Source organism: Herpailurus yagouaroundi, unplaced genomic scaffold (genome assembly GCF_014898765.1).
Source record: "Herpailurus yagouaroundi ecotype Mexico unplaced genomic scaffold, PumYag 216, whole genome shotgun sequence".
Taxonomy (NCBI): Eukaryota; Metazoa; Chordata; class Mammalia; order Carnivora; family Felidae; genus Herpailurus; species Herpailurus yagouaroundi.
In genome coordinates, this window is record NW_024412447.1 from 8,844,934 (window position 1) to 8,872,469 (window position 27,536).

Sequence of the window (27,536 nt, forward strand, 5' to 3'; positions counted from 1 at the left end):
CCTTCCTTCCTTCCTTCCTTCCTTCCCCCCTCCCTCCCTCCCTTCCTCCCTCCCTCCCTCTCTCCCTTCCTCCCTCCCTCTCTCCCTCCCTCCTCCCTTCCTCCCCTTCTCCCTTCCTCCCTTCCTCCCTTCCTTCCTTCCTGGCACTACAAGCTATTCCAGACTTACTTCGTGTATTTCCTGCCCCAGACCTAGAAGCAGCCATTTCTCTGAGGAGTCTTGGTTTGTTTTATTGGGGAACGGTAGTACAAACCGAGATCTGGGGGTTAGGTGTGCTCTTCACTACTGGGGTGTGGTTGTTTGTAGGCCAAGGAAAAGGGCACGTGTACTGACCAGTGTATAAGTGCATTTTTATAGTTATTTCTATATATAACCATCCATATTAATCTGTATTTCACTCAAGGTGAGTTTATCTCGATGTCTCCAACCCTAATTCATTGCCACATGGATCATTCCAGCCTTCTCACTTGTTTGCCTATAACCTCCCACTTGTGACAGTGAGTAACCTGGCCCCTACTACCTACCGTTCAGTTATTCAGTTGTTCAGTTCCGATGGACGTGGATCGTGGCTCAGAATTGGTAACCCGTTACCCGTGCAACACCACTTTTATCAGCTGGTGCAGTGTTACGCACAGTTCCTTTGCCTTTGGTCTTACACCGCCGTATCCAAAAGTACGTCAGGGCGGCACCCCACCCCCTTCACAGAGGTTGTTTCCTCCATTTGTTACACAGTTGGATTCATGTGCCACTTTTTGCATTCATCCTGGGATCCTTGACATCCTAAATAACTCTTTACATTTGCACACATTAAGATTGATTCTTTGTGCTGTGAAGTTCTGTGAGTTTTGACGAAGGCACGACGTCACGTGTCCACTATTACAGTATCACGCGGAATAGCTTCACTGCCTTAAAAAGAATCCCCTGGGGGCGCCTGGGTGGTGCAGTCGGTTAAGCTTCTGACTTCAGCCAGGTCACGATCTCGCGGTCCGTGAGTTCGAGCCCCACGTCGGGCTCTGGGCTGATGGCTCAGAGCCTGGAGCCTGTTTCCGATTCTGTGCCTCCCTCTCTCTCTGCCCCTCCCCTGTTCATGCTCTGTCTCTCTCTGTCCCAAAAATAAATAAACGTTGAAAAAAAAAATTAAAAAATTAAAAAAATAAAATAAATAAAATAAAAAGAATCCCCTGTGCTCACCTCTCCAGCCTCCTGCCACCCGCAGTCCCTGGCAGCCTCGATCTCTTCACCGTGTTCCACAGTACCAGATAGCCGGGGTCCCGCAGCACGCAGCCTTCTCAGACGGGCTTCTTTCACTCAGAGAAATATGTTTAAGATCCATCCACGCTTTGGCCCGGCTCTATAGCTCATTCCTTTTTATTGTGGAATAGTATTCCACCATTCCGTCGTACGGATACACCATGGTTTCTTTGTCCATTCGTCTATTAAAGGACATCTTGGTGGCCTTCTGTTTCTGGTGATCGTGATGAAAACCTCTACAAACAGTTACGTGTGACTTTTGTGTGGATGTGTTTCCAGGTCAGTTGACTGTGTACCTAGGAGGTGATTGCTAGGTCACACGATAAGCGCATGTAGCCGCATAAGAAACTGACGGACGGTCTGCAGAACAGCTGTTCCGTGTCGCCGTCCCTCCAGCAAGTGAGAGCTGCCAATGTTGCACATCCCCGCCGGCAATTGGTAGCGTCAGTTTGCGTAATTGAGCCATGCTGGGGTGTGTGTTGTGGTGTCTCGTTGTTTTCACTTGGGACAGCATCTTTCTGAATTCTTAGGTCCTAGATACTAAACACAGTAGTAATGAGCACTTCGTTTTTTATTTCTTTACTATGTTGAAAGACGGAGCGAGTGAAATAATTTTATTGAATTACCAAAGGACTCGAATGTGCACCAGACTCCTAGGTTTCTCCTCTTTGAGAGCAACGCTTCTAGGCCCTGACATGTTTCCCACACATAGGAATCAGTTGTGTTTACTATTAGGTGAGGTACCACATTTTCAGGGGTTTTTCCATCACAAGGGATGATTCGAGCCCTCCTCTTCTTGTTAGCATCTCAGGCTTCCAAAACACGCATTGCACAAACACCCAGGTTAGTCAGTGTCTCATGGTTTCTTCAACATCAGAGTTGAAGGGACACCTGGATGGCTCAGTTGGTTGAGCATCTAACTCTTGATTTCAGCTCAGGTCATGAACTCAACAGGTAGTGAGATCGAGCCCCGAGTTGGGCTCCACACTGACAGCACAGAGCCTGCTTGGGATTCTCTCTTTCTCTGTCTCTCTGTCCCTCCTGCATATGTGCGCTGTCTCTCGCTCACTCTCTTAAAATAACTTTAAAAAAAATAATAAAAAGTAGAAATAAAATAGGTTTAAATAGAAATTTTTAAAAAAAGATCAGAGTGGAAGATCAAATCCTGTGCTCCTGTCCTGCGTTCAGACCTGTGCAGGGGTGGTTGGTGGTTCTTAGAGAGCCTTGAGACGGACAGAATACGGGCTCCGCGTTGGAGCCCACGTTCTAGAGCAGGACTCCCAGCTGGTATGTGGGGAAGGGGCTACAAGCGGCAAAGACTCTGCCTCCTTGTTCTTCAGGGTGGAGACCGAGTGCCCAAGGTCTTGTAGGCATCGCGCCGTGTGCCATAGAAATAACGTCCTTTTCCGTTGAGTGCTGTGCTCAGAGAGCTGAGGGGTATCATCTGGGGCTCAGAGCCGGCTTTTCAGTCCATCTCTAGCTTTTCGTCTTTCCATGGTATGCGTGTGTCTCTTTTTTTTTTTAACTGTGGTGAAATAACATTTACTTTTTTTTTTTTTTTTTGAGAGAGAGTGTGTGCAAGTGAGTGGGGGTGGAGAGAGACAACCCCATGAGGGGCAGAGAGAGAGAAGCAGGGCCCAAGCTCACCCAATGTAGGACTCGAACTCACAAACCGTGAGATCGTGACCTGCGCCTAAGTCAGATGCTTAACCAACTAAGCCACCCAGGCGCCCCTTAACATTTACCATCTTAACCAGTTCAGTGGTGTTAAGTACTTTCTCACGGTGCCGCCATCCGTCTCCAGAACTCTTCATCTTGTGAAACAGGAACTGTATCTATTCAACCCTGACTCCCCCTTCTCCCTCCTGCCAGCCCCTGGCACTGCCCATTTACTCTGGTCTCTGAGAATTGGACTACTCTGAGCACCTCACAGAAGAGGACCCAGAGGTATCTTTTTCTCTGGCTTATTTCACTTAGTGTCGTGTCCTCAAGTTTTCTCCATGTGGTGTCTGTCAGGCGTCACGATGTCCCTTTCTAAGGCTGACTGGTATTCCAGTCACAGACCACAGACCACACCCTGCTTATCCACTCAGTGTGCTCACCTCACTCCTGTCTCCTTCTCGTTATTCTTTTGCCTCAGTTTCCCTGTGCACTTGTGCATGCAAGGTAGGCCGAGTCCTAGAGAATCAGTCAGGTTAGAGGCCTGGGTCTTACCGATTATGACACGTTGAGTAGCAGCTACTTAATCTCTCTGAACCCCGTTCCTCATCCGCGAACTGGATCTCTTGTCGTGGGACTTGTCCAGAGACTTCTGTTAGAGTGAAGCAAGGCGCTGCATGGAGAGGTGTTCGGTGCTCACTGTTTGTACTTTTGGCAGGAGGTTGAGGAGGAGGAGGAGGAATACCCGAAAGTCATTAAATCTGAGAGGTTTCCACCCACTGCCGTGAGTGCTCTTTAGTGTCGCGTCCCAGGGTGTGCGGGTGAATCGTAAGCTCTGCTGTGTCCTGGGCACCCCACACCTCCTGCCTTGAAGCTCTCTGTCTGATGCGGTGATGACAGCGTAGCAAAGCTCCGGGTGCCTTGTGCTCTGGGGGTGCTGGGCTGAGCTCCTGTGCGTCTGCAGGGAGGAGGTCCGTAGGCGGGCCCGGGGAGCCCACTGTGCCCGCAAGGGGCTGGAGGACCCGGCTGCTTTGGTGGCTCTGGCTCTGCTGTTCCAGCTCTCGCCCACTGCCCTGCTCCCACGGAGAGGAGAGAGGAGGAGGAGTTGGGAATAAGTTGTCTCTCTGCTCTGCTGTCGGCCAGCTCAGCTGCACTGTGGGTACCGGCAGTCGTGCCGGGGAAGCACTGGAATTCAGAGCTGCACGTGGAGTGTCAAGAGAGAAGGTTTCTGGGTCTGTGGGAAGAGCGGGGAAGCTGGCTTGTTTGTTGTGGGCAGAGCCCTCTGCTACACAGTTTTCGAATCCTTTTGTGGACTGTAGTGAGAGCTTGAGACCTCCACAAGAGCATTGTCAGCCTAGTGTTAAATGCTAAAGGGCTGGCCGGGGACATCGCACTGCCATGTTGACAGACCTGGGTGGCGGGGGAGGGGGCATATAAAAAGGCAGACTTCAAGCTGTATTACAAAGCTGTAATCATCAAGACAGTATGGTACTGGCACGAGAACAGACAGTCAGATCAGCGGAACAGAATAGAGAACCCAGAAACGGACCCACAGACGTATGGGCAACTAACCTTTGACAGAGCAGGAAAGAATATCCAATGGAATAAAGACAGTGCCTTCAGCAAGTGGTCCTGGGAGAACTGGACAGCGACATGCAGAAAAATGAACCCAGACCAGTTTCTTACACCAGACACAAAAATAAACTCAAAATGGATGAGAGACCTCAATGTAAGACAGGAAGCCATCAAAATCCTCGAGGAGAAAGCAGGCAAAAACCTCTTTGATCTTGGCCACAGCAACTTCTTACTCAACACGTCTCCGGAGGCAAGGGAAACAAAAGCAGAAATGAACTATTGGGACTTCATCGAAATAAAAAGCTTCTGCACAGTGAAGGAAACAATCGGCAAAACTAAAAGGCAACCGATGGAATGGGAGAAGATATTTGCAAACTACATATCAGATAAAGGGTTAGTATCCAAAATCTATAAAGAACTTATCAAACTCGACATCCAAAAAACAAAGAATCCAGTGAAGAAACGGGCATAAGACATGAATAGACACTTCTCCAAAGAAGACATCCAAATGGCCAACCGACATATGAAAAAGTGCTCAACGTCACTCATCATCGGGGAAATAAATATCAAAACCACAAAGAGATACCACCTCATGCCTGTCAGAATGGCTAACATTAACAACTCAGGCAATGACACATTTGGCAAGGATGTGGAGAAGAGAGGATCTCTTTTGCATTGTTGGTGGGAATGCAAACTGGTGTAGCCACGCTGCAACAGTATGGAGGTTCCTCAAAAAATTAAAAATAGAACTACCCTACAAGCCAGCAATTGTACTACTAGGTATTTATCCAAGGGATACAGGTGTGCTGTTTCGAAGGGGCACATGCACCCCAATGTTTATAGCAGCACTATGGACAGTAGCCAAAGTACGGAAAGAGCCCAAATGCCCATCGATGGATTAACGAATAAAGATGTGGTCTGTATATACGATGGAGTATTACTCGGCAGTCAAAAACAATGCAATCTTGCCATTTGCAACTACGTGGATGGAACTGGAGGCTATTATGCTAAGTGAAATCAGTCAGTCAGAGAAAGACAAATATCATATGACTTCACTCATACGAGGACTTTAAGATACAAAACAGATGAACATAAGGGAAGAGAAGCAAAAATAATGTATAAACAGGGAGGGGGACAAAACATAAGAGACTCTTAGATATGCAGAAAAACAGGGTTGCTGGAGGGGCTGTGGGGGGGTGATGGGCTAAATGGGTAAGGGGCATTAAGGAATCTACTCCCGAAACCATTGTTGCACTATATGCTAACTAACTTGGATGTAAATTAAAAAAATAAATTAAAAAAATACCTTTTGGGGCGCCTGAGTGGCTCAGTCGGTTAAGCGTCCGACTTCGGCTCAGGTCATGATCTTGTGGTCTGTGAATTCGACCCCACATCAGGCTCTGAGCTGATAGCTTGGAGCCTGGAACTTGCTTCGGATTCTGTGTCTCCCTTCCTCTGCCCCTTTCCTTCTCATGCTCTGTCTCTCTTTGTCTCTCAAAAATAAAGAAATGTTAAAAAATTTTTTTAAATGAATACCTTATAATACCTTAAAAATAAAAGGAATTGGCTTTCAAAAAAAGACAGTGAGGCCCACTAGATGGGGTGTTGGGCTCTCTTTATGGATGCTCCTGGACCTTCTTCACAAGGATGAGATCCACCTGCCAGCAGTGGAAGAGTAGTTCTGTGACTGACCCTTTATACCCGAGAAGTGGCGTGAGGGACTGATGGACATGAGGACCCCCTCTGGCCCCTCGCTCTACTGTACGGGAACAACTACAGCTGACCCTTGAACAACCTGGGTTTGAACTGCGTGGGTCCATGTAGACATGGATTTTTTTTTTATAGTACAGCACTGTAAATGTATTTTCTTAATACCATTTTTTCTCTCTAGCTTACTTTATTGTAGGAATACAGTATACAATGCACGTAACATACAAAATGTTCTTTTTAATTTTTTTTTTTTAATATTTATTACTTTTGAGAGAGAGAGACAGAGAGCAAGCAGGGAAGGGGCAGAGAGAGAGGGAGACACAGAATCTGAAGCAGGCTCCAGGCTCTGAGCTGTCAGCACAGAGCCCGATGTGGGGCTCGAATTCACAGACCCCAAGATCATGACGTGAGCTGTAGTCGGCCGCCCAACCGACTGGGTCACCCAGGCGCCCCAACATACAAAATATGTTAATGGACTGTTTACGTTATTGATAAGGCTTCTGGTCAGCAGTGGGCTGTTAATAGTTACATTTTGGGAGAATCAAGAGTTATACAAGGATTTTTTTACTGTGGGGGGTGAGGGGTTGGTGCCCCTAAGCTCTGCATTATTCTAGAGCAAACTGTAGATCCTAATTTTTCCTCAGGGCTCCTCCATTTTTAAAGTGCCCTTTGCTTCTCTGGGTGAATTTGTATGTCTCTAATCAAATGTCATGTGATTACAGGATCTGGTCAGTCCCAGGAGCAGCTATCCAGTAGCTCCGAGGAAGCGTCTGGAACGGAGGAGGAGGAGGAGGAGGAGGAGCAGCCCAGCTTCATCATGGGTCGATGACAGTGTTTGCTGTAGCAACTCTCTGCGGCCTAACCCATGCTGTGACCAGGACCTCAGGAAACTGTCCACACAACCTGAGGGAAAAGGAATGTGTGTTTCAACTCAGTTTCCCTCCCAACGCTTTGCTAGAGAGAAGCAAGTGGGATCCCCTCCTGATCATTCCCAGCCCCACCTGTCAGCAGGACTCTGAGCCTGTGGGACAGAGAGGACTGTCTGTTGGACACTGTCTCTTGGACACTCGGGGCTGCCAAGCAGAGTTCATTCGTGTTCCTGCTGATGGGGAAAATGTGTAACCTTCTGCCCCTGATCCCTGTTCTGCTATTTGGACAGTGATGAGTTTAGGCTTCTGTGAAAGAAATGTTTAGTAAAGAGCAGAAACATCTTAGATTTTGTTCAGACCTGTGAAATGTTGTTCAGAAGCTATAGGGAAGGCTGGGACATGGTGTGACAGGGATGGTCCTGTAACATGGACCTGTTTTCCACGCTGAAGGAAATGGCCTTGGCTCTGGGGCCAACGGTGCACCGCAGGGTGCTTGACCACCATTTCCCTCAGCTGCGGGGCAGACTGTACCCTGTGGTACGTGCTGCCGCCCGGCTGCCCCCTGTCCACAGTTGTGAATCGGGAAGCCCCGCACGTGTGCAAGGGGAGATGGGGGGCTTAACCAGGGGGCCGAGCCATAGGAAAGGTGACTTGGAGTGTGAAGAAAGCTTTGAGGAAAACAAGAAAAATAAGCAGGTTGAGAATCCAGGCTGGGCTGAACCAGAGCAGAGTATGGGGAGTCCTGGCCCAACCAGAAGTGGGGGGGTGGGGGGGTGGTAACCAAAAGCTGTGTCTTCATCCTGCAGAAAAGGGGGGCTAAGTAAAGTGGGAGGTGGCCAGGGGCAGCCTTTCAGGCCAGCGGGAGGGACAGAGATGGTGTGAATGAGAGCCTTTGCTCACTTTTTGGATGATTTATCTCCAGTTCCAAGTTTCTAAGTATATTTTGTGCCTTTTATGGAGTTTGATAGAATTAAAGATACAGTGGTTTTGAGTGAAGGGAAACTAAGAAACATTCTACTTGTTTTTCATTTCTGCGGTATGGATTTCCCGGCCCCGCCCTGAGCCGGGCGACATCTGTGATAACTTCTGTCCTTTAAGCAATTCAAGCCACAGGAATTTTTCCTTCCCAGGAAGCTGAAATGGAAAATCAGCCCTAATAAATGGGCACGCCCCGTGGCTGTACGTTTGGAACCTGTGTTTCTCTCATCAGGAACTGGCTGGTTAGTTCTGTGCTGGTTTTTTGTTCTACTGTCTTTGAGCTGTTGGTCTCCTTATCTCCCCACAAGATGTGTGTCACAACTCTCGCTTTGAATCTGCAGCCTGGATCTTGTGGGTGTTCGCTTGCCCTCGAGGCTGTCGAGGGTGCCAGAGCTTGGAACCCAAAGACCTAAGGATTCCAGTTCTGACACCACCTCTGCCCGGTTCACCTGGTCAAGAGCTTAGTGACACAGCAGAGCAGATTGTGTTGGATGGGGCAGCATGTGCCAGAGCAGGTAACAGGGTGCCAGACTGGAGGTTTATGTTCTGCACCTTTACTGCATTTCAGAAGAGGATGTTTAGCTAGGAAATGTCTGTGGCAATTTCTGGCGATTTTTAAGGTGCTGTCATACCTTCGGTTGAATGATTCTTGGTCTTCGGTGTATTGTTCGAGAAAAGAGAACAGTTAGGTGTCATCATTGAGAAGGGAGTGGGAGATACAGAGAGAGACACCCCCCCCCCGCCTCAAAAAAACCATGATGAGGGGAGAATCATTCAGTAATGTCCTCGTTCATTGGCTTGTGGGTGGAGAAAACTCTGGAATTGATCGACACAGGTGTGCATAACTTGGTCATGTCAGGAAACCTCAGGTACAGGAATTCGGACTTCCTCCCCACACTTATTGAGCACTTAACGAGACAGCCCTGCGCCAGCCAACGTACTCGTATTAGAATACTCTGTCCTTCGATTAGATGGCCTTATAGGTTTACCAGACAAGATTCATGAACACAGGTCTGGAAACTTGCCCAGGTCACCCAGCCAGTAAGTGTAGAGCTGGCATTTGAATCCCAGCAGTGTGACTCCAGAACCCACCATTCTAGCCCCTGCACCACAGCGCTGTGCTGCTCTGGGGAGACGCTGTGTGCGGCCCAGACCTAGTGACAAGGGGTGCCCGTGCACTGCTCTCTTAGTGCCAGAGCTATATAGGCTGAAGGCCGCTTTTTTTTTTCTTTAATATGAAACTTATTGTCGAATTGGTTTCCATGCAACACCCAGTGCTCATCCCAACAGGTGCCCTCCTCAGTGCCCATCACCCACTTTCCCCTCCCTCCCACCCCCCATCAACCCTCAGTTTATTCTCAGTTTTTAAGAGTCTCCCTCTCTTTTTTTTTTTCCCTTCCCCTCCCCCCTGGTCTTCTGTTAAGTTTCTCAGGATCCACATAAGAGTGAAAACATATGGTATCTGTCTTTCTCTGTATGACTTACTTCACTTAGCATAACACTCCAGTTCCATCCACGTTGCTACAAAAGGCCATATTTCATTCTTTCTCATTGCCAAGTAGTATTCCATTGTGTATATAAACCACAATTTCTTTATCCATTCCTTAGTTGATGGACATTTAGGCTCTTTCCATAATTTGGCTTTTGTTGAAAGTGCTGCTATAAACATTGGGGTACAAGTGCCCCTGTGCATCAGCACTCCTGTATCCCTTGGGTAAATTCCTAGCAGTGCTATTGCTGGGTCATAGGGTAGATCTACTTTTAATTTTTTGAGGAACCTCCACACTGTTTTCCAGAGTGGCTGCACCAGTTTGCATTCCCACCAACAGTGCAAGAGGGTTCCCGTTTCTCCACATCCTCTCCAGCATCTATAGTCTCCTGATTTGTACATTTTAGCCACTCTGAGCAGCGTGAGGTGGTATCTCAGTGTGGTTTTGATTTATATTTCCCTGATGAGGAAGGCTGCTTCTTTAGTAACCTCCTGGTGCGTGCCTGCACATGCGTACATGTGATTATATATGATAATTTTAAATACAGTTGCCCCCCCCAGGGGCGCCTGGGTGGCTCAGCCAGTTAAGCGTCTGACTTCGGCTCAGGTCATGATCTCACAGTTCGTGAGTTCGAGCCCCGCATCGGGCTCTGCTGACGGCGCGGAGCCTGGAGCCTGCTTCAGATTCTGTGTCTCCCTCTCTCTCTCTGCCCTTCCCCTACTCATGCTGTCTCTCAAAAATGAATAAACGTTAAAAAAAATTAAATATAGTTGCCCCTTACCCACTCACAGGTTCTGTTTGTGAAGTCTCCTGTTCATTAAACACTTATTTGTAACCCTAAGATCAGTACTCATGGTGCTCTGTGGTCATTTGCAGGCACAGAGTGGTGAGAAATCAGAGTTGCCTAATGCCCTGTTCCCAGCTGAGTTCAAGAAAAAACATTGTTTTTCTTGTTCAGCTCAAACACATCATTTAGTAACCGTTTTTTTTGGCTTTTTCTTGATTTTGCCTTTTTTTTTTTTTAATTTTTTTTAACGTTTATTTTTGAGACAGAGAGAGACCGAGCATGAACGGGGGAGGGGCAGAGAGAGAGGGAGACACAGAATCTGAAACAGGCTCCAGGCTCTGAGCTGTCAGCACAGAGCCCGACGCGGGGCTCGAACTCACGGACCGCGAGATCATGACCTGAGCCAAAGTCGGATGCTTAACCGACTGAGCCACCCAGGCGCCCCGATTTTGCCATTTTTAAAACGGCCCCGAAGCATAGTGCTCAAAGTATTTTGTGTAGTGTCCTAAGAGCAAGAAGGCCAGGATGTGCTTTCCTTACGTAAGCTTTGTCCGGGCATGAGTTACAGTGCTGTTGGCTGCAAGTTTGTTGTTAATCAATATAAACGAAAGCTTTTTTAGTTTTATCTTTTAAAGAGTTTTTTTCTTAATCTCTTTAGCTAGTGTGGGGCTTGAACTCACATCCCCGAGATCAAGAGTCGCGTGCTCTGCTGACTGAGCCAGCCAGCCACCCCCAACCAGGAGTGCTTTTGAACAAACACATAAAACAAGGTTATGTGTTGATCAGTTGACGTGACCAAGTCCCATGTTTCCCCAGATGGCAGCGGCCGGGCAGTCACTAACACTCAGTGCTCACAGTGACTTTGCAGAATGGAACTACCAGGAATAATGAGAACCGGCTGTGTATGTGTCAAATGTGAGCGAGCCTGGGCTTCCAGAGAGTGGTGTTTGCTAATGCAGGGGATTGGACTTGACTGGTGTGTTCCCTGCGTGAACGGTACTTATCTCACTGGGCATCAGGAGCTGAACTCCTCAGTCCCGCTTGGCATGCAAGACCACAGGTGTCACCTGGGAACTGGCACCCCCCCACCCATCCTTAGGTCTTCCCGAACAGGCTCATCTCCCACCATCTGAAAGTTGCTTTTACAGCACCTCCCCCTTCATTGAGTAGCTCTCTTAGAGCAGAGAGAGCAGGAGTTCAGGCCAAGCCCTCATGCCCCAGGACTTCACACACCTGCCTTGGTCGCCCTCCCTGTCGCTGGAGCCACTGTCCCCCCACCCCACCCCACCCCCACCCAAACAACCTCTAGCAGTCATGGGGTCTCCCATTTGTGGCAACAGAGCAAAGCTCCAGGTTCTCCTGCACCTACCACACCATTTATCTCCTCCCTTCTCAGCCCAAATCCCAGAGTTCTTCTGCCTCTGCAAGGTTTCACCCCCAAACTGAAAGCCTTCAGTTTCACCACATCCAGCCCGTGGAGGCATCTGCACAGTAGAGAAGCCTGAACTCTCAGCATCTCTGACAGTGCTGCCTCCTGCCTTTCTTCCTGGCTTTCCCTGGCTGGCTTCTCTGCTCAAACTCTAAATGTTTGGGTGACCCAGTGCGCTGCCTTTTGTCATCGACACCCAGGCCCCAGGAGATCTTAACCTGACCCGGGCTTCAAATACCATCCTCGCTGATGTGTTCTGGGTTTGTGGCTTCAGGTTCCCTTTGGAGCCTCAGCCCGGGTCCGTACCCCACTCCCCTCTTGCTCTGCCTCTTCCTGTGGTGTTGGACCTCAGCTTTCCGCCCACCCTGTTCTGTTCCATTCTCTTCCTAGCATCCATCTCGTTTACTGGTCTGTACCCTGCCCCCCACTAGCACCCCTCCCCTCCCCACCTCAGAGCACCACGAGAGCAAGGACCTGCCTGTTCTGTCCTCTGCTGTACCTCTTGTGCCAGCACAGTGCCCGAGACACCACGGGTGCTCGATAAATGAGGGGTGACTGAGCAGATCTGTGACGGAAAGCAGGCAGGGAAGTTGCTCATACTGGAAAAATGGCCGCTACGGCAGGAAGAGCCTGAACAGGCGCACGTGGTCGTGTCTGCCGGAGGCCACTGGTGCCATGGCCCCGGCCACCGCGGAGCCCACCTCTGACATCTGGACTCCCCGACCGCGCCCCAGAGACCACCTCGTGGCAGCTCAGGCATTTGGGACAGGCACCCCAGCAGATTCTGCCACAGGCCCCCCTTCGGAAACACTGGTTTAACCTATCAAGGACTGTTGCTAGCTTACTCTCCTGTTTTCAACATTAACCCTTCTGGAAAAAGCGTGTTACTTAATTGAGTTAGAGGAGCGATGTTGCTTTTGGGAATGGGAATATCGCTAAATCAGTTTCGAGGCTGCATGGAAGGAGAGTTGTGAGGACAGGTGTGCCTTCTCCTCCCCCGTGGAAGTTTATTTATGTTTAGTCTTTGGCACACTTGATTAAAGTGAGCTGCCGTTACCGTATTTTAATATATTTCAGTCAAGAGAACACCCCGGTGCAAGTCCTGAAGCAGTTTTCTTTTTCCACAGAATATAGCAAATTGTTGAACATGACTGAAAGCTTAATCTGAAGGTTTCCTGAGTGTACCTGGCTCAGCAGTGGGGACGATGGTGAGCAAGACACAGGCCTTGCCTTTAAGGAGCTCCAGATCTGATAAGACACAGACAAGGAAAAGGTCAGCACAGTTGCACACAGCACAGAGTACAGCGTGGCATGTGACCCAGGCCTTGGGGATGAGGGCAGGTCTGAGCTGAGCTCCTGGGTAGCTCAGTAATGCAGGAGTTCTAAGAAACCAAGCCGAGGAGAAGCAGATGCCCTGTCATGGCCCTCAGTCACTAGGTGAGGGGACTGGAGTTGATCTAAGGCCCCAGGGAAAACTGAAGGGCTCAGTGGGGGCAGGGGAGAGACGGGAATTTCCCACTTTGTAGTGTGCAGATTAGATGGGAAGGGGACAGGTGGAAGGCACTTGCAGTAACACAGTGCAGAGGTGACGAGGGCCTGAATTAGTCTGAGACCTGTGGAGACAAATGGGAGACTTCACAGGACTGGATGGGGATGGGAGTAATCATTAATAACAGATCTGTAATGTCACCAGCTGCGTAGCTGCCGGGACTTCCTGACACAGGTAACCCAGGACGTAGAGCAGGCATGTGAAGGAAAATGGGGAATTCAACTGTGAGTATGGCGAGGTGGGGGCCCTTGGGCCACACCCTGCCGGGCTGGGGTGACCATTTGGAGTCAACAGGCTGCTTGGCACAAGGGGAATGGATGAAACCAGTCAGGGGAAAGTGGAGAGACATCCACATCCAGGGGACAGAAGAGGAGGAGACTGCACAGAGGTTTAAAAAAAAAAAAAAAAAAAAAAAAAAAGGTGAGGTCACCAGAACAAGGAAAGAGATGTTTCTAGCTGGAACGACGGGTTCCCAAAGACAGAAAAGGGCACGGCTGACATCTGTCCCAGAGTCGGCACCATGCTGTCAGGCAGCTGCAGAGGGGCCGAGAAGGAGATGGTAAGGACAGGTCACTTGAGAAGTTGGGCGTGAAGTGGAACGTGGTGGAAGGAGAGGTTGCGAGGGCTCAGGCTGAGTCAGAAAGGAGGCTGGGGGCAAAAAGCGGGTCTCAGCAGAGTCCAGGAAGCGAGGTGGTCGGCTGAGGACTGGGTGAGAAAGGGTCAGAAAGTGAGAGATGGGAAGTGAAGATCTCATAAGGGGTAGTGACGAGGACTCGGCCATATGGCCAAGGGGACAGAACTGTCCGGACTGGTTACATAGTCCAGGGCAGCTGAGAGGCCCTCTGGATAAGAAGACTCAGGGAAGGGGACAGTAGGGCCACAGTCTTAGCTGAATAAGGGTATGCATTGATGGGGAAGATGAACGCGATAGGCCCCCGGGATGTGCCTCCAAGAACTGGTCTTTTTCAAACTGAGGCCTTGGGCAAGGGAGCAACTTGCCATGGCCAAACAGCTAGGGAAATCACAGCCCAGACTGTCACCCAGACATCCCAACTGGGTGGCTGGTCCCTGTGGGCCTTTCCCTCACTTCTGTGTAACTCACGCTCAACTACCTGTGCACCTGAGGGGCCCTCCAACTATTAGTATTGTAATTTGCACCATCTTTCAGCATGGTGCCAGCACCTTCCTTACTCGTCTAGGCGGGGGGTGGGGGGGGAGCCATTTTCTGTGTTCGGTTAGGAAATGGACTCTGAAAAGCACAGGTAATTATGACTTAGATATTCCTTTTGTCCAGACATGCTGGATAAATGGGCTTGAGGGTGGAGGCATCACTGACTAGTACCGAAAGCCTTCTAAAGGATGTGCAGTCAGATCAGACTCCAACGGTGAAAACTTAAGCAAGTGACTCTGTTGTGGAAAGAATGTTCATCTGTGATGCAATTACTCTAGTTTACCAAGTGTCGTCTTCCTGTTTTCCACATCATTTTACAAAGAGCTTTTTGAGGATTTTGCCCTGTGAAATTCAGATGATCCCTTTCCTATAGCCATCTATAATGTGTGTGTGTTGATGGGGGAAGGTCGGTAATCAGACCCTGGGATTTCCCTATGCTGTGGTCTGTTTTTGTCTTCCTGGATTAAAAGGTGTCGTTCTGGTTCTCAGCAATGGCCTCTAAAATGCGCCTTGAGAGGTGAATGGATTTGGCCTGACATCCGTTAACCTCTCCTCTTACAATTGTCAGAAAACTTGGACTGGTTGACACGAGTGGAATTTTTCTTTCATTTGGATAAATGTGTCACTGTCAGATGCTGTTGTGACAGATGGAAAAATCCTATGTAGGGCACGCAGGAAGGACTGTGAGGAAGGACTGTGAGGGGCCCTCTGGCACAGGGGTTGATATGAACCCATCCTGCCTCTTATCGTGTGCACTTCCTGAAAAACGTTCCTGTTTTAGATCTCAGTATAACAGCTTGGTGGAGGTCTATCAGGGGCCCAGCAAGTTGCACCCAGCCTAGGACCCCAAGTGTCTCCCTGGGCCTGTGGGTAGGGGGTGCGGCGGATGACCACCTGACCAGCTCCTGCACACTCTACGGAGTGCCAGGGTCCACCCTGGCGAGCGGGTGTGGCTGCCTGAACCCTTACCAAATAGAGCCTCACCTTCCAGCCCTTTACCGCACTCACCTCACACCCACCCGCCCTGTGGCCTGGTAATGGGATACCTGTTCCCTCTCCCCACGGGGCGTGCCCTTCTGGTCTCTCCCCAGCCCTCCACCTGGCCCACAGCCAGTCCTGGGCATCCTTTGCGGCTCACCCTGGGGATTCTGTGCTCCCTTCCTCTACTCAGACCCACGCACTCGGGCCGAGCAGGGCTCACCCTGTCCTGGTCCTGTTGTCCAGATCCAGGGACCCAGAGAAGCGCTACCACATCGTCCTGTGTTCCGTCGTCAGGGCCGGGCGCCCGCGCGGCTGGGGGGAAAAGGAAGGGAGGATGGTGAAAGCGAGGGATGCCCAGGCTTCCGGCCCCCTTCGCGGCAGCGCCAATCCGAGTGCACTGTGGCCCACGGCACGCCCGCCGGGGAAACGGGAGAGATGCGCACCTTTTACCGGTTTCCGCTCCCCGGCTTCCGGCCGGGTGGTCCTGGCTAGAACGGATCCCCGAAGCCGGGGTGTAAGGCAGGAGGGGCAGCGAGTCCCGCCCCTCCCCTCCCCTCCCCTCCCCTCCCGGCCAGCCAGATCACGTGGTCCGTAGCGCCCCCAAGGGCCAGCCACGTGACGGCGGCTCGCCGTTGCCTTGGCAGCGGCTGCGGTGGCCTGCGGGGGTGGGGCAGCCCGCGGGGGCGGGGCCGGGGAGGGGGGGACCCGGCGGGACGAGCACGGAAGGAGGGAGGGGGCCGTGCTCAGCGCCCCGGCCGGGCCACGGGGCCACAGGGCAACACGGCCACGCCGCATGCCACAAGCCTGAGTGGGAGCGGAGCCGGCCGGCAGGCAGGGCAGCTCGGTGAGTGCTGGCCGTGGGGGGCGGTTGGCGGAGTTGGGGGGGGGGGGGGGGGACCCCCCCCCTGTGGGGGGCCCAAACTTGCCCGGGGCGACCCCCCGCGGGGGCGGGGGGGGGCTTTCTCCTGGGCTGGTTTGGGATGGGGTGGCTGCGGATTTGGAGGGTGGCCAGGTGACCCCAACCCTAAGGGATCCTTGGGAGGAGTGCGGCGCTGAGAAGACTTGGAAGTCCAGAACAGGGGCCGAGTGCGGGTCCTGCTTCTACTGAGGCTTTCCTAGGGGAAGGGACAGAGATACAGGTAGACGCTTCTGGGAGAACCCTGTGGAGGCTGCGGGGGCCCCTGCGCCCCCGCCCCGCGCGGGTGTGACAGAGTCAGACTCGCCATTGCTCATGCCCCAGATGTTTAAAGGAAGTTAGGACAGGCAAACCCCAAACCTACCGCCTAGAAATGTTTCAGGCAGGCCTGCCAAGGAGAATAAATAGCTCATCTTTAGAGACACCATTATTCTTCAAGAGCTTTTTTTTTCTGACTGCTCCTTACATATAAAAAACAAACAAAAAAGCCTCCATGAAGTTTAGCCAGGAGGGCATCCTTTGAAGCCTCTGTCACCCGACAGAGATGTCAATATTTATCTTGTCCTACCCCACCGCTACCCCAGCCCAGAGTGTGAGAACTCTGCCTCTCCTGGGGCAGGGGGAGGAGGCCTGGCAGAAGGTAGGACACCTGGACTGGGACGGTTAGGTGGGATATGAATCCAGTCCAGGCTACTCCTTCAGCAGGAAGTGGCCTTTCTATCTCCAGGACCCACAGGCCTGCCTCAAGACCCAGGCTCCAAGCAGACGGACAGCCTGCCCTTCCTTCCACTCCCTGCCACTCAGAGGACATCTGCAGGGCCAAGACTGCCCGGGCATTACCCAGAGGCCAGTGTCAGCCCTCATGGCCCCCAAAGCCCTCCCTCTCCACCCTCCGACTTGAGCCCAGCCCAGGCCCACTGATGGCCCCTGGGCTTGTCTTTTCACCCTTTGGAGGCAACCAGGTCCTCCTGCTCCTCCCAGGCAGCCAAACATTTCAGCGGACAACCACCCAGACCACACCGACCCCAGGCTGCTGCTCCCTTCAGTAGCTCCTTCAAAGCCCCTGCAGCCTGGCACCACCATAGAGTCCAGCACGGTCACACTGCCTGGGCTGCCTTGGGCTCCACACACTTACCACACACATCCTGCTTTCCACCTACATTTCCCTGACTCCCTCTGCAGCCAGCCTTCCTGCCACGTCCCTTGCCTCTCAGAACCCTCCCATGAAGGCAGAATCTCGTCTTTGAGGGAGGGTCCCTCTTTGCAAGTACTGCCTTTACTACCTATGCCCTTGACTCCTGTCCTTGCTCCCTAGCAGGGACCTTCTCCCTGCCCAAAGTTGCTCCTTTGTCCTCACACCCCCTCCACGAAAGCAGCATTTAGCTCATTGGGTGAAAATCCCCCCCCCCCTTATGTTGCTTCCCCACCCAACTCACAGGATCCTCACCATTTTCATCTCTGATGCCTAAGTACCAAATGCAGTCTGACCTTAAAGCCCAGTAAGAAGTGTCTTTTGGATGGAGAATGGAGAGATGGATACTCTGTGAGGGCAAAGGTTGTGCCTTTCACCCATCCACCTGCCATATGCTGTCTTCCTCATACCTGTTGGCTGGCTTCTGTTATGTATGGATAAAGAAAAGAGGAAAAGTCAATTTCCAAATGATGCCATTCTAAATTATTTGGTGCTAACCAATGGATTAGTTAGTGAGCAACGTTTCTCTTAATTCTCCCTGAAGGAAGGGACGGTCCAGTGATTGAAGAGCTGGAAAACAATGCTTCTGGCTGCAGACAGGGGCATGGGGCAGTGACCAGGGCTCCCAAGCCAACTTTCCTAGAAACGACCTAGTAATTGGTATCCCCTGGCAGAAATAGGAGAACACAGAACTGTTCCCCAGGGTCGTCTTGGCCAGTAAAAGCTGTACCTCTGCAGCCTAGTAGAGAACAAAGAGGAAGGCACCCCAAAAGAGAAAGCTCTTCTCCACCTCTAGGACCCTCCCATAGAACCCTTTCAGAGATTGGTGTGGATAGATCAAGTTTGGGGCATTTCCACAGCCACTGGCCCTGGTAAACACCCCTTCTACCACCTACCCACCCCCAGCTCTGCTCCCTGGGACCTAGAAACACTGATCTGTTTGTAATAGCCTTAAGTTGGCTTTTTGTGGGGCCTATGCGGGCCTGAACATACAAGTTCACATCTGATGCCAAGTGAGCTGCGAGGTGCCGATGCCCTTGAAGTCTGCCCTGCAGATTAATTAGAACCGATCCTGGCGTGCTGCTGCGCGGGCCGGTCCCTTGGGCCACATGAGACCGCCAATCCCCTATTTGGATTAGTGGAGATTTGGGTTTAAATTCACAAGTCTTGACAGATCGGCCCTTCTGATCTTCATTCCGTGTTATTGTCAAACCTGATATCTACCTGGGATGACCGCAGAGGTCTCTGGTCTCCGTTTCTCTGTAACATGTGCTCATGTCAGTTGGTGGATTCAGCTTTTCCTTTTGCTCAGGGTTTCCACCACAGCCTGGATGTGGCTTTTCCTTCAGTTATATAAACCAGGTATTTTGGGGGGTGAACTGCGCTGATTAAAATTTAAATTGGATTTGAGAAATTAGCTGCTGTTTGGAATTTTTTTTTTTTTTCTTGTGGTTGGACCCTAGACACTGAAAAGCAGTTTTGAGTCTTTGGGTCTGTTATTTTGTTTAAGAGCCTTGTAAGGGTGGGGATGTCCCCCATCTGAAGATGCACAAGGTCAGAAAGTTCAGATGTCGTGCTCAAGATCACATGGTAGATTAAAATCCAGGCCTAGCCACTAGGTCCTAGGGTCTCTGTAAATGCTATAGCTCCCTATTCCCTGAGGATAGCAACAGATTGGAAGGTTCCTTAGGTGCTTTGGGGCTGACCTTAGAATTCCATTCACCCACATTTGACTGGAGCCTTTCTAACATAGGGATGGAAGGCCGCGTTCTAGCTTTGTGGAGGGAGGCACAGTGGACACTGTGGTGGTTCCTGGAAGTGTACTCCTGACCCTCCTCTCCCACAGATGGTCCCCACGGTCCTGTGTTAGGGATCAGGGTCCCATACTCCCACTACCCCCCAGTGTCAGGTATAGACAGCAGGTCCCAGAGAAGGTCAACTTGCTTGGCTTCTGGCTTTTCCAGGTCCCAGGAACCCTCTGGGATGCCTGAGAGTATCTGCCTCCTGCCCCCAGCCTGGCTCCCACCATGAGCGCCGAGCTCAACGTGCCTGTGGACCCCTCCACTCCTGCCTGCTCTGAACCCGGCCACAAGGGCATGGATTACCGGGACTGGGTCCGCCGCAGCTACCTGGAACTGGTCACGTCCAACCACCACTCTGTGCAGGCGCTCTCCTGGAGGAAGCTCTACCTGAGCAGAGCCAAGCTGAAGGCCTCCAGCCGGACCTCTGCCCTGCTGTCAGGCTTCGCCATGGTGAGTGCAGACACGTGGTGGGGAACACGGCCTGCAAAATGGGCTTTTGCTGTCGAGATGCTATGATGCTTCAGGGAGCAAAGCACTCCCTCTAGGCCCCACTGGCAGACAGGCTGGCTGCCAAGGATGGTCCCCAGGCAGTCCCCAAGGGTAATCAAAATAGCTTCAGTATGCGGGGAGAGAAGTACCCCTGTGTGCTCCCACCTTGGGCACCCCTCAAGACTTTGGAAAATCTGAAGGATTTGAGCAGGACTCTTGCAATGATTCGGGTTTGCTCAGTTTGGCCCAACTCAGGACGCAGATGCCCCCCAAATGTGGCATCTGGGGTGATGAAGCAGAGCCTCTGACCTGACTCCTGGCTGCCAGGCCACCACCTTCCTTCTGAGTCATTCCTCAGCACAGGAGTCAGTCTTGGGCCAAACTGCGGGCCCTGAGAAGGGCCATGTCACCTGTTGACTCCAAAGTCCCTGACTCACATCCCTTCAGGGAATTGTCCCAGAAGGCGAAGATGCCAGGATTCAGAGTGAGAACACAGGGAGGGCCACCCCTCTTTCTTCTCCATTGAGTGGAAATAATTTTTTTCTTTAAAAAAAAAATTTTTTTTTAATGTTTATTTATTTATTTTTGAGAGTGAGATAGAGAATGTGAAGGAGGGGCAGAGAAAGAGGGAGACAGAATCCGAAGCAGGCTCCAGGCTCTGAGCTGTCAGCACAGAGCCCGACACGGGGCTCGAACTCACCGACCGCGAGATCATGACCTGAGCCGAAGTCAAATGCTTAACTGACTGAGCCACCTAGGCACCTCCCCCCCCTTTTTTTTTAAAGTTTATTTTTGAGAGAGAGACAGAGAGAGTATTAGGGGAGGGGCAGAGAGAGAGAGGAAAACAGAATCTGAAACAGGCTCCAAGCTCTGAGCTGTCAGCACAGAGCCTGACACCGGGCTCGAACTCTGAACAGTGAGATCATGACCTGAGCTGAAGTCGGATGCTTAACCAACTGAGCCACCCAGGTGCCCCTTTAAAAGAATTTTTTAATGTTTATTTTGAGAGAAAGCAAACATGCAAGCGGGGGAGGGGCAGAGAGGGACAGAATCCCAAGCAGGCTCCATGCTGTCCGTCAGCATGGAGCCCCACTTGGGGCTCCATCCCAGAAACCGTGAGATCATGACCTGAGCCAATATTAAGAGTCAGACACTTAATCGACTGAGCCACCCAGGCACCCCCAGGTCAGTAGTTTAAAGCAAAGGCTTTATTTATGTGTTGTATTGTGTTATTTATTTATTTTTAACATAACACCAAAAGCATAAAATCATATGGTGCACAACTTTGGCATATAGTTATTTTCTTCCTGTGGTTTCCATCACATGCAAAAGATAGAATGTTTTCTCAAGCTTAATTGTACGGAATGCGGGTAAGAAGTTTAAACGACTCTATGAAGGCTTGTTTTCCACATGGCAGAATTATAGTTTCAGGTTAGGTTTGTCTGGCTCGCGCTTGTGTTTTTAACTCTGGAAAACACACTGTGAGAAGTGCTGCGTGATGTGATGCAGTAAGACAGTTTCCTTTGTGCGCGGGGCCCGGGTCTCCGAAGTCACTTCCTGTCTGCAGCTGTCTTCTTAGACCCCCGCCTTCCCAACACTCAGATCTCCAAACTCTGAGAAGCTTCACGTTCTTCCCCAGCCAACAAAAGGCTCACCCAAGTTGAAGCCTCCCAAACTGCTTGTTTAAAGGCCCTGTGCATAAGGTTCTAAAACCTAGATCGAATTCTGGAGGACTAGTCTGACACTTACCGGCGGCCCGCAGGGGTACGAAGTGGTCTTAGGTTGAAGATAGTGACCGCAGGCAGAGACCAGGATGGCAGGGCCTGGATGCATCCTGCAGGTTGCTGTCTGTCCTTAGCTCGGCAATGGCAGTCACACTTGCCAGTGATCAGTCGTTCGTTTCTTCAACATTTATGGGGTGTCTCCTCTACCAGCAAATGCTTCCTTAAGCAACCTGGGATACACTTCAGAAACCATGCGGTGCCCTCACCTTCTCTTCTAGAAGGTTCCTCTCATGGGGGCAGCCACGGCCTAATACGCACCAGACATTCAGTGGTAATGGTGAAAACTGGAAAGCAGCAGAACCAGGGGTGGGAAGCAGCAGTGGGCCCACTAGATTAACACGCCACCTGCAGGCCAGGTAACTGTTCAGACTGTGGAGCAGCTTGCGAGAAAAAAGACCAACACAGATCATCGGATAGGATCTCAACAGTGGAAACCATGGCTGAACAAGGGCGGGCCAAGAAAAAGTGAAGAGTCCGTTTGCTAGGTGTCCCCGATTAGAATTGCAAAGCTGTTCTTTTGCCCTACAGCGAGCATTTATGCCTAACCTTAAGCCCGTTTGTTCGTGTTTATCCTTCTGCTAACACAGAGAGCCAGTGAACCGTGGCCGCCTCATAAAATCTTTGCATAAACACATTGAAAAATGGCCTTTTGGCCTTTTCTCTCCATGAGGCTGAACAAAACTGCTTTCCTACTGCAGGCCCTTTAATTATCTTTGTTTCTTACCTCAATGCCCTCTGTGTTTTACGAAGCCTTTTTGTTGAGCCGTGTCCTTTGTGGTAACGAGAGCCTGCCCAGGCCACAGGGGTCACTGAGAAAAGACCACCCCCTCAATGCGTGTCCTATGGCAACTGTATGGAGCAGTGGTCAGTTCTGAGTTTCTGTTCAGCTGTGGTCCACTGGCACTGCCGTATCTTCTTTTTACCAACCAAATGTTCCATCTGTGCTGAAAGGATGAGTCTCTCACTCTAGGAGGCAGGACTTGCTAGAAGTTGTGAAGTTGTCTTTCTTGTAAAAATGTAAAAACAGAAGATGGCTCGGATCTAGGAAGCGAACGCAGTGGGTGGAGAAGCCTTCCTCTGCCTTCTCTCTTTCTGCCTCCCCGTCCCCCTTCCTTGACTGGTCTGGTTTCTTACCTGTGGGCACCTGGGGGAAGACCCTTGGTGAGCCCCGGAGTCCTTGCCAGGCCTGGACTGCACCATCCGCTGGGGGTGGTCCACTGTGCTGAGGGGCAGGGGAATGCCAGGCCACAGAGGGAGTTCTCGGTAGCCTGGGTCTGCCCTGGGGGACGTGGGGGAGGGCCACGTTGCCCGGCCTGTAGTGTGAATGCCCTTTAGGGCCTGTGGTGAGCAAATCCTGCCTGACTGGCTGTAGACCTTCACTACTACAGAGCTAGGCTGGGGCTTCTGGTTCCCTCTGTGGGTCTTTTTTTCCCTTTTATTTAAAATTAGTTTTGGGGCGCCTGGCTGGTTCAGTTGGTAGAGCATGTGACTCTTGATCTCGGGGTCATGGATTAAAATTTTTTTTTTTTTGTCGGGGGCACCTGGGTGGCTCAGTCGGTTAGGCGTCTGACTCTTGGTTTCGGCTCAGGTCATGATCTCATGGTTCGTGGGTTCGAGCCCCACATTGGGCTCTGCGCTGACAGTGTGGAATCTGCCTGGGATTCTCGCTCTCCCCCTCCCTGTATGTTCCTCCCCCACTTGGGCTTTCTCTCCCTTTTGCTCTGTTCCTTCGTCACTTGTGCTCGCTCTCTCAAAATAAATTAATTTTTTTTAATTAAAAAAGTCTTTTTTATTTTATCAAAATGAATACGTGCATGCAGTTTAAAACCAAACTGCTGCTGCAGGGCAGGTAAGCCACCCCAGCAACCCTGGCTGCCCACCCCCCGGCCAGCTGCGGCGCCCTCAGGCTCTTCGCTCTGAAAAACTTTCTCCAGACTGCTGTTTCTCGATTTGTCCATCTCAGGCATTACCTATTGGCCCGGGCTTCCTGTGACTGCGGTTGATGACTCAGCTTTTTTCCCAGCCCAGCCCCCTCCCCACAGCCTCCCCCCCCCCCCCCCTTGCCCCCGTTTTTTTTTCCATTCCGGGCCTTTGGGTGCGGGGTTCTCCCCCGGGGCTTCTAGGGCTGTGAGCTGCACCCTGTGGCCTGTGTGAGGCTGTCTGGGCGTGCACCTCCGAGTCTGGGAACCTGGGGACCCACAGGAGCCTCCACGATTTCTTTTTCTTTTTTTTTTTTTTACTTTTTGAAAGGTTAGCTTTTAGTTTTTGAAAAACAGCCATTGTCTTGCAGCTAAGTCAGCAGCAAAGCCACCTGTTCCCAGGGAAGGGTGGCCTCCTGGGTCAGAGCTCGGTACCCCAGGTACCCCAGGTACACTCTTAGTTCTGGGCTGGGAGGGCCCCCCCGGGGGTGAGCCCCACCGCCCCCCACCTTGTGCTTTAATCTCCCCTGCATTTTCTGGATTCTTCCTTAGTGAGATGTGTCCTTTAGCTCATCAGAAAACAGGAGAATTGGAAGTATGTGGACAGTGAGGTGGGAGCCCTCTGCCCCGAGTGGGCCCGGCACGGGGAGGTGGGGGGGCGGCTGCGGGCACCCCGGCCCAGCCTCACCTGCTCTGTGTTGCAGGTGGCCATGGTGGAGGTGCAGCTGGAGACGCAGTACCAGTACCCGCGGCCGCTGCTCATTGCCTTCAGCGCCTGCACCACGGTGCTGGTGGCCGTGCACCTCTTTGCCCTGCTCATCAGCACGTGCATCCTGCCCAACGTGGAGGCCGTGAGCAACATCCACAACCTCAATTCCATCAGCGAGTCCCCGCACGAGCGCATGCACCCCTACATCGAGCTGGCCTGGGGCTTCTCGACCGTGCTGGGGATCCTGCTCTTCCTGGCCGAGGTGGTGCTGCTCTGCTGGATCAAGTTCCTGCCCGTGGACGCGCGGCGCCAGCCCGGCCCCCCGCCTGGCCCCGGCGGCCACACGGGCTGGCAGGCCGCGCTTGTGTCCACCATCATCATGGTGCCCGTAGGTCTCATCTTTGTGGTCTTCACCATCCACTTCTACCGCTCGCTGGTACGCCACAAAACCGAGCGGCATAACCGTGAGATCGAGGAGCTGCACAAGCTCAAGGTGCAGCTGGACGGGCACGAACGCAGCCTGCAGGTTGTGTGAGGGCACGGTGCCCCGGGCACAGGACAGCAGCCCCCCCCCCACCCCCACCCCCCGGGAGCCAGCAATGAGCTGCTTGCCTTCTGGGGAGCATCACACGGGAACGTGGGGATTCCTGACAAGGCTGCCTAGGCACTGCCAGAAAGTTCCAGACCAAAGTCTCGTCCCTGTGTTCATGTCGGAGAACCTGGCTGGATGATGCTCCTGCAGAAAGTGGAAATCTGTAGTTAAAAGAGAGACTCTGTGGCCAAGAGCTGAGAGCAAAAACAAACAAAAAAAAAAAAAAACCAAAAAACAAAAACCTGAGTCCTTGGGCCTGGGGATTCTCTGCGGCAGGGGACAGGGCTCCAGGCAGCACCCAGGCGTCATGGGCAAGGGCAATCTCAGACACGTGGAACAGGCGGCCAGCAGAGGTGGGAGAGCAGGGGGAGGGCGGAGAGTTTCAGAGAAGGGATTGCCCGGTGACACGTGAGGTGGGTCTCCTGGTGGCTGGGTGTCTGATGAGATGGGGTACAGACCCACAGCTTTGCCTGGGGGTTTCCTCTGCTGCCCTGGGGGGAATCAGTGGCCTGGCTCACAGGAGGAGGGCAGGAACCTGGAGCACTGGTCTGCTCAGCTGGTGCTGCCGGTGCTCAGCCAGCCATCAGACTTGTCAGGCCCCTGGGAAGACATCCAAGGATGGAGGCCTGCTGGGGCTGGCAAGGCACATCTGTGGGCATCCCGTGTGAAAGGCCCTCTTGAGGAGACTTTTAACTGAGGGATGCTCTGAGGCACACTGGGCTCAAATTCTCTCTTTCTAGCCAGCCTGGAGCCCAATCACAATGACCCAACAAAGCCACTGGGTCGGGGAAAGGGCTCAAGTCCAGAGTTCTCCATGTTTGGGCTACAAAATGGCCTTGGAGCCCAAGTCAGCTGCCTCTCCAGGCTATGGCTGCCAAAGTCACTTGCTCAGGAAGCAGAGCCTGCTTCCTGTCTCCCTGCTGCCTTGTGACCCCAGGAGGCGGGAGGGGGCAGCCTGGGGGACTTTCTGTTTAGACAGGGCCATTGGCTGGCCCTGGCCAAATGCGGGTCCCGCTTCTAATGGAAGGCGAATCCCCATATAGTGTTCCCCTGCAGCAACCCCCAGTCCTCCCAGCCCCACGCAGGGGCCCAGCTCCTACATTTCCCGGGCCTTGTGCAGCGTGGGTTCTGCTGTTTTCATTAGACCATAGCCCATGTTCTTGGGTCATGCACATACATACTACAGCTCAGCTCAGGGGGAAGCATGCCACATCCTGAGCTGCTTTCAAAAACCAGGCTTACCACACTGGCCAACAGCCACCTAGAGAGGGAGACTTTTGTTTTCATAGTCCTCGGACATCATGCTCTGATGGCATTTCTGTGGACAGCTTACTCTCTTGTGGGGTCTGAGTCGCCCACGCCAAGAAATCCTGGCTGGCCTGGCAGAGGTTGCTGGGAATGTGACACACTGTTGAGGACACAAACCTTAACACGTAACCAAAATGCCAAGGGGCTGCCTGGGAGCTGTGCCGAGAATCAACCGTTGTTAAGTCGGGACATTGTGGGAGCCTGGACAAGAGCCTGGCATCTTCCAAAGGGCGTGTTCCTTGCATCCTGCAGATGTCTGTCGTTAATTTGCTTGCTCTCTGGTGCATGTCTGTTCTTTCTTAGGGCCTTGTTGAAAAGGCTTGTCTGGCTTACTGTGTATTTGCTTTGTGTCTGCGTCTCTGTAAGACAGCCACTCTGTCCTGGACAAGACAGGCTGGCTTCTCCCCACGGCTGGGAGTGGGCAGTAGGCCCTTCCTCCAGCCTGGGCCTTTTGAGAGGGGCCATGCTGGCCTCACTGTCCTGGGCCATCTGGTGCCTCCGCCCCAAGTGCACCAGATGTGCCAAGCTCCCAAGACTAGAAAGCACCCCCCGGTTCCAGCTAGGAGCCAGCTGTTAATGCCTGCTCCATGGGCAGAGCCTCGGGCCTGACCGCACAGGGCTACACACCGGGTTACCTGTGACTGGCACATGGGCAGGAAAGGTGCCACATCTCATTTTTAACAATGATTGGAAGAGTGTAATTCTTGCTCTCTTTCATCCAGAGCGTTCTCCCAGCTCCCAGAGGCAGGGGGCAAGCAGAGGAATTTCTGTGGGGACACAGAGGACCATGGTCTGGGGACTGGTGGTCAGCAGGGAACCTTCCTGGTGGCCCCAGAGCTTCTGGGGAGATGGAGGGACCAGCTGCTATTTGGAGCTGCAGACACGACTCGGCGGGGTGGGTTGGGGGGAGGGCAAGGCACATTACAAACTAGAAAGTCACTTTCTGGAGGCTTAACCTGATTGTGAAGCGTTCCAAGTGCAGCGGCCGCCGGGTGGTGAGGCCACGCAGGCCGCCCCGGAGCCGGCGTGGGCTTGCCCTATTTTCCTCTGAGCGGAGCCTCCCCCACAGGTACGCTGGGGCCCTTTCCAGAGCGGAACACGGTCTCCATTTAATACCTGACCAGAAGTTTCAAAACTCCAGGTGTTTCTATTTTAGAAACTGCGAGGGCAGGATGTATCCTAGTGTCTTCTAGGAAAGCCTGCTGAGGCTAAAACCGCGTGAGCCCGGGTGTCGGCGGCTGTTCCGTCTTGCGCTGATTGACTCATTATGCATGACGCTGCGGAGATCACGTGCGGTGTACATAACCCCCGTCCCGCGTGTGGGTTTTTAAAACAGTTGCCCTGGAGTGAGCTGAATAAACAGGTAAAGCTATGAG

The 27,536-nt window shown here is 52.1% G+C and overlaps 3 protein-coding genes across 4 annotated transcripts in view; 2 read left to right on the plus strand and 1 right to left on the minus strand.

The window, feature by feature from the left end:
• PRKRIP1 (PRKR interacting protein 1) overlaps nt 1-7,409 on the plus strand; it is a 33,385-nt gene extending 25,976 nt beyond the window's left edge. Inside the window, exon 6 of the mRNA XM_040456071.1 lies at nt 6,918-7,409. Coding sequence (XP_040312005.1) covers nt 6,918-7,024 — 107 coding nt within the window. The 3' untranslated portion in view covers nt 7,025-7,409. The remainder of the gene's footprint in view (nt 1-6,917) is intronic.
• A 945-nt stretch (nt 7,410-8,354) lies between these two features.
• ORAI2 (ORAI calcium release-activated calcium modulator 2) lies at nt 8,355-27,535 on the plus strand. Of its 2 annotated transcripts, XM_040456070.1 has the most exons (4): nt 8,355-8,557; nt 12,876-13,021; nt 19,522-19,809; nt 24,256-27,535. In XM_040456070.1, the coding sequence occupies exons 3-4, from the start codon at nt 19,585-19,587 to the stop codon at nt 24,793-24,795; spliced, it is 765 nt and encodes a 254-aa protein (XP_040312004.1). In that variant the 5' UTR covers nt 8,355-8,557; nt 12,876-13,021; nt 19,522-19,584; the 3' UTR covers nt 24,796-27,535. The 2 variants fall into 2 exon arrangements, with proteins under 2 accessions (XP_040312004.1, XP_040312003.1); XM_040456069.1 differs by lacking the exons at nt 8,355-8,557; nt 12,876-13,021 and adding an exon at nt 16,161-16,293.
• On the minus strand, nt 12,732-16,244 carry LOC121017449 (vasodilator-stimulated phosphoprotein-like). Its single transcript, XM_040455656.1, has 3 exons — nt 15,893-16,244; nt 15,607-15,761; nt 12,732-12,996 (listed from the first exon to the last, which is right to left on the minus strand). Exons 1-3 carry the CDS (start codon nt 16,242-16,244, stop codon nt 12,826-12,828), a joined length of 678 nt encoding a protein of 225 aa, XP_040311590.1. The 3' UTR covers nt 12,732-12,825.
• Nucleotide 27,536: the final 1 nt, after the last annotated feature.